This window comes from Mastomys coucha, unplaced genomic scaffold (genome assembly GCF_008632895.1).
Source record: "Mastomys coucha isolate ucsf_1 unplaced genomic scaffold, UCSF_Mcou_1 pScaffold9, whole genome shotgun sequence".
Lineage (NCBI taxonomy): Eukaryota > Metazoa > Chordata > Mammalia > Rodentia > Muridae > Mastomys > Mastomys coucha.
In genome coordinates, this window is record NW_022196915.1 from 72,655,265 (window position 1) to 72,661,994 (window position 6,730).

The 6,730-nt window shown below is 39.9% G+C and overlaps 1 protein-coding gene across 4 annotated transcripts in view; it reads right to left on the reverse strand.

Moving 5' to 3' along the window:
* Window positions 1-532: 532 nt before the first annotated feature.
* Window positions 533-6,730, reverse strand: part of Diaph3 (diaphanous related formin 3) — a 471,820-nt gene continuing 465,622 nt past the window's right edge. For all 4 annotated transcript variants that reach the window (XM_031361487.1, XM_031361488.1, XM_031361490.1 and 1 more), the window contains one exon: window positions 533-1,683. In XM_031361487.1, the coding sequence (XP_031217347.1) occupies window positions 1,424-1,683 (260 nt within the window). In that variant the 3' untranslated portion in view covers window positions 533-1,423. The remainder of the gene's footprint in view (window positions 1,684-6,730) is intronic.

A 6,730-nucleotide genomic window follows, 5' to 3' on the forward strand; every position in this document is an offset into this window, starting at 1 on the left:
CTGGCTTAGTTTCCTTTTCTGAAAAGTCTGAGTCTTGGCAAAATCACATCAGAGATAGAATTCCCTCATTTGTTTTCCTAATGGAAACAATTGTGCTTTGCTGCCATGGTTTAGCTACTTAAATGTGATAACTTTATCCCTTCTCCTCTCCCCCCCACCCAACCCAGTTGTTAAGATTTGTTTTATGGAAAACAGGAATTGCAAGTGGAGACTAGAATACACACTGTAGTACTACAGGGCCAAAGCTATTCTCATAATACTGTGGATAAATGCTTCGTTGATGTCTACAAATAGAGCTTGGATCATAGTACTAATTAATTTTATTAACTTGGAGCTGAAAGGAGGTAGCAACTTAAGGAAGGGCATAAAATGCAGCAGACCTTGCCAGACTAGTTCCATATAGCTGCCTTTAACTGAAAGTTAAAGAGCATTCACTCATTACAAGTAACAAGGCAAAAGGGATGCTTAGACCCCAGCCTGCCTCCATCACATACAGAGAATGAGCAAGAGAAGAAAGACACTTCTTTTAGTGCAAGAAGCAAGTTTATTTATTTATTTTTGATAAGGAAATAACAAAGGAATGGTGCCAAGTGAGGTACAACTGAAACATTTGCATATGGAATCTGTCCTTGAAAGGAACATCAGATCATTGTCACAGTTACTGATTGTCAGCTTAAAAAAAATGAAATCCTGTTTGTCAAAAATAAAAAAAAATATATTCCTTGGGAAATTTCTGAATGGTAACTTTAGTTCAAAGCCATAATACTGAGGGTAAAGTGTCCCCTTGGCTAAGACCAAGGTAGTTCTGCGGTGCTATATATATTCCTACTTTGCAAAATGCCTGTATGTTTTGCAAATTAAAGTGCAAACATTCTTACTGCATTGTTTTTTTGGAAGTGTCTTCCAGTGTTAGTTAATGTGAGCCAACACTGGTCATTACGGCTCGCAAGCACACACTTACATGTTTCTGATGCTGTATTGGAAGCATTTGGGTCTATTCAGATAGCAAAGTTGAAATACATAGGGACAGACACCAAGTCTTCAGCCTGATGCTCTTTCATTAATGTTGAAGTGGTAAAAATTACTTAGAAAGGTTTCATTTTCTTAAGGACACAGTTGAACACATGGCTGCTTCCTTGCTCTCTAAAGCAACATGTATAATTTAATTGGCAAATACAGAATAAATGAATACCAGAAGACAAAGATAAAAGCATTAAAGCCCATTACAATCTTGAATAACACAAAAACTTTAAGCATATAGGAAAAGTATTGCAATCATGTATTTAGCTTTACTTTTTCTAATATATATCATAATTTAGAACTATATAAAGTCACTTACATAAAGGTAACTTTTCAAGTGTTAGAGCTGAAAGCATGGCTTGGTGTTTGGCTTAATCATTTTTTTTTTTTTAACCAGTTTCATTTATAAAGCTCGTAATCTTGCCAGCAGGGCTTCAACTTCAGGAACTGATTCGCTTTTAGAAACAGAGCCAAGAAGTTCCATTTCCTTTTTTCTGTTGCTTTCTGCATTACAGGCTTCCTTCTCAACTGCCTTGATCCTCCCTGTAGACGTATGAGTGTCTAGATTATAATTAAGCTCCTTGGCGACTGGAGTCCTGGTGGAGTTGCAATTGATACTGTGGTGTAGACGTGACCCTTCTGTCAACTGCATTTTCTGATTTTCTACAGTAAGGAAAAACGAAACATGAAACTTATCAGTGAGAAAACCAAGGTCCAGGCATGTTATAAATCATAGTTTTAACTATCGTCAGTGAATAAGTCCTTTTCGTTAGACTAGAAATAGGCGGTAGAAAAGGAGATATAAAGTAAACATGTAGCAGTTAAGAGTCAATTTTATAGAAGAAAATGGCTTATTTCCTTCTTTTATGCTAAAACACCCGTTACCAGGCCATCCATCCTCAGTTTTATCCCATGACTCATTCAGGATTTGGGTCAAACAACAATGACATGGAGAGGCCGAATCTAACCATGAGGATGGACCTCATAGTCCCCATCACTCGGTTTCTTCCCCTCATCCTTAGCTCAGAGCATCACAGCAAGCACATGCCCCATATGTCTGTGTACTTGTCCACTGGGTGTCTTTTCATTAGGATGTATATCTCACAGAGCAGCAGCTTTATTTTAAATACCATGTAGTTTCAGTACCTATAATAGTCCTAGCTAAGCTAAGAGTTCAATAAATACACTAGATACATAGTCTGCATAGATTATGACCCAACAGAGGAATCAGACTAAGATTTTCTTTTTGAAGAAAAAGTAAGGAAGACTCTCTTAAGAATTATAAAACTAAAAAAAAAAAAAAAATTCTTTTAAAAAAATAATGAAGTTGTCAGGCAAATTGCATTTTCTAGCAAACCATAATTACATAATTATGTCATAATGACATTGAGTAGTATATATGCATCTACATGCACATGTGTGCATACATATACACACATACATACTGGCAAGAGATTGTGATCTTGACCCTGTAATGGGCAGTGATTAAGTGCTGCTGGCTGATTCTCTGAGATGTAAACTTTCTTCTAATTAGCCGACTCTCACATTGTGCAACCTTATGATTGAGTCTCTCCTAGGTCTCCAGCTGTTAAAAAGCAGATTGTCTCAATATTCATGTAACCTTGAGCAGGGTGTGAAAATGGCTCCAACAAACTTGACATGACATTTAAAGTTTTTTGGTTATTCGCTGAGAGATGTTCCATTATCCCAATAGTAATGACTTTGGAGCACGAGCAGTCACTCATGACAGTGTGTTTTATGCGAGCTCTGAAAATTCCAACCGAAAACAGCTTGTACATTAAAAGGTGGCTGCTGAAGATATTTACTGCACTGTCATTTCCTGACCAGGGGCTTCCGGTGATGGATGAGTATTTTACACAGTTTCTTGGACAATCTCTACAAATTTTAGAAGTATGATCAGCTTTTAGCTGTGGGAAGAAAATAAATATACTTTTCTTATCACTTTCTCTATCAGGTGGGCAACTGTTACTCAAAAATCAAAATCTAACCGAGCAGTGATTTTTTTTCTTAGAGGGGTTTATGTGCTGCAGCTCACAGTGCACACTCGGTGCCTGCAGCAAAGAACATACACTGGACTGGTGGTTCTGCAGTTCCCAGGGCCACATAAATGAATTGTTTCTTGTACCCACCACCATTCCCTAAAAGGAGTGTGGAAAGTGCTTTTGTAGCTAAGTGCTGATTTCCAGTCAGCATACTGCTCATTCCCAATTCTTTCTACCACTCCTGGTCATTTGATGTCTTGTATATTACTCCATCATGAAACTGCCAACAAACAAGGTTATTTTGCTTACTGGGCAACTCTAGTTAAAATTTTGGATTACTGAGAGTATACTGGCAAGGATATGGATCTGGAATACACAATCAAGGCCAATTCTGTATGTGGAGAAGTAGAAAGAAAAAGTAAAATGAGATTTTAGGTAATCAATGACATCTGAATTTTAATGAATAAGTCCATCCCTTTGAGTCCCAGATCTCGAAGAGCAGCTATGGGGATCAAAGGGCGAAAGCGGGGGACGCCTATATGGTGAGTGCTGTCCTAGGTAGGGTTACTATTGCTGTGATGAAACACCATGACCAAAGGAACTTGGGGGAGGAAATGCCTTACTTGCCTTACACTGCTCATCACTGAAGGAAGCCAGGAGAGGAACTCAAACTTGGGAGGAAACTGGAGGGAGGAACTGATGCGGAGACTATGGAGGAATACAATACCGGCTTGCTCCTCATGGCTTGCTCAGTCTTCTTTTTTACAGAACCCAGGACTACTAGCTCAGAAAAGTACCATGCCCAATGGGTGGGCCCTTAGCCATCAATTACTAATTAAGAAAGTGCCCTATATATTGCAGCATCTTACAGAAGTATATTCTCATTTGGAGTTCCCTATTTTCAGATATCTCTAATTTATGTGTCAAGTTGACATGACTAACGAGTAAAAGCAAAAAGAGGCTTGGTCATGGGCTTCCATTCGTTACTGAGTAAGTCAGTGGCAGAAGCCAGATGCTGCCTCAGGAGACACCGGGACTGTCTTAGACAAAGCTGAAGACATTTTTGCCAAAGACAAGTGCCAAGTAATTCAAAGCTGGATTTCATAATAATGATATCCTGAATCCTTATAACAACTTTGTAGAGCAGAAAGACAGAAACTACCTCAATGCAGTTCTGTTCAAGGGCACATCATCCTCTTCTGTCCTGGTCTCAGTTATGTTGATGACTGAATTCTAAGCTTGATCTCAATTCATTGCAATATCCTAATTCATTCATCCCTCCATTTTCTTGGACAGGCATTTCCTACTCTTTCTTTTCTTTTCAAACCTCCAGCATCTCCCTTTAGCATCTAGCGTCTGCCTCTACCTTCCTTCCTGTCAGGATGGATCAACATTCTGCCATCTGAGGACAAGCTCTAAGGTCTCACTTCCCTTTGTCAGCTGCACTCCCTCCTCATCCCCCTGCCGAACTGTCAAGGTGTAGCCCTCCCTGTCGTTAGTCATCCCTGTCCTGCCTAGTTTTATGTCAACTTGACACAAGCATGTCATTTGAGAAGAGGGAATCTCAATTGAGAAAACACCTTCATAAGATCCAGCTATAGGGCATTTTCTTAATAGTGATGGATGTGGGAGGGTCCAGCCCATTGTGGGTGGTGCCATCCTTCAGCTGGTGCTCCTGGGTTCTATAAGAAATCAGGCTGTGCAGGCCATGAGAAGGAAGTCAGCAAGCAGGGCCCCTCCATGGCCTCTGCATCAGCTCCTGCCTCTAGGTTCCTGGCCTGTCATCCTTCAGTGATGGACTACATATGTGGAAGTATAGTTCAAACAAACCCTTTCCTCCCCAGCTTGGTTTTTGTTCATGGCGTTTCATTACAGCAACAGAAACCCTAACTGAGACAATTCTCAGCATACACATTAGTTATGATAACTTCAAACTCAAGAGAGAAGGACATTTTTATATGTTACCACTTCTGCCCCAGCTATGCCCTCAGGGCTAGGCTCCTTTAAAGAAACCTTTCTGAAGGAGCAAGGTTCTTGACTCTTTTCTTCCTATTTGTGTTCCTCTTGAATCCACATTCATGCTGATTTTGACATTTAACTCTTTTCAAACAATTCCTGTGAATGTCACCAGTGGACCAATTGGCGACACAAAGGAGGACAGCGACTACTTGGACACCTTGTCTATGGGATGGCAGTGAAGAGCCCAGCACAGCCTGGGGTGCTTCTTTAAGTGCTTCAGTGTTTGAACTTCTCTGAAGGCTTCAGGCAATAACCAGTGGGCAGATGCAAGGAAAAACATTTGGATCCTTTTTGAGAAACTCACAATAGTCATGGGTTTGTCATTTGGGGTATGATGCTAAAGGAATGGCATGGTATTTGACTCCTCTACAGTTTCAGAAGGAAACACTTTCATGGAAGCAACTGAGAAGATGGTGTGAAAAAGGAAGATACCATTCCACAGACCCCTGGAAAAATAGTCAAGTATACAAAGCACATTGAACTGGAGAGCTTGTGGCCCTGTTAGCCCTTTCTCAATAACTATTCTCTCCCAGAAGCCATGTCCCCTCTCTGCACAGCAACAAATCCACCAGGCCCCTAGTTTCTATTTGGATTACATTTTTCCATAGTTGTCTTTCAAACAACACAGGGCTGGCAAATCTGTAAATTAGAATGCATGGGTTTGCAGAAGTAAATTATAATTTGATGTGGGCGGCTTCATCCTTCACATCTCAAGTTAGAAATACAATATGGCACACTTGGACATATGGACTCGGTGAAAGGTAAGGCTGGTACTGCAATAAAAAGAGAAACATTTCTATTTATCCTCCACAGAAATCTTTGCCAACACACATTTTTAAAATGGAAACCGAACATACTAAGGCAAAATAGGATGACTGCTTGATTTTCTAAAGGGAATACTTTTGTACAATTTTATGAATCAAATCTTGGGCTTTCCTTTTTTTTTTCCCCTTTAAGATATTACTATTGATGTCTGTGTGTAATATGTCCAGAACCCCTGCCAATACTCAGGGCCAGTGGTAATGGCAGCACTGCCAGGCAATGAGACAGCTTCTATTCTTAGTACCAAACTCATAGGGGAATCCAATACACATATCCTGTATTTGTTTATCTGTTCTTCTTCTTATTATTATCTGTTCTTACTATCTGTTATTGTATTCAGGGTAAGAATACATAGTATTTTTCTATAAAGTAGGAAGACTCACTAATTTCAGTCTAACTCCTCACACGAGGCTTACTATAAAGAACCAAATCAGAGAGCCCGCCATAGCTTTACTTCCCTCTGTGAACTGAAAGTTGAACGGTTGGAAAGCCGAGTTGCTCTTAAATGCAGAGCTCACTGGACATAAACATAAAAACCAAGAGTGCAAACTATATCCAGTGTTGGGTTCCATACGGTGTTTGGCGGAATATAGATTTAGATTACAATGACATTCAGAAACCTCACGCGTTCTGTACTATCATTCTCATTGCTCCTCCAGAAACTCAACCACACAGGAATCTAAGACACTGACAACACATGCAGGCACACATGCACGGACACATGCGCATTTTGGCATCTAAATGAAGTAATTCAGCCAACAGTTGCTATGTATCTTCCATGTAGAAAGCAAGGGCAGCCAGAGAAAGAAATTAGGGAAACTACACCCTTCACAATAGTTACAAATAATATAAAATACCTCGGTGTA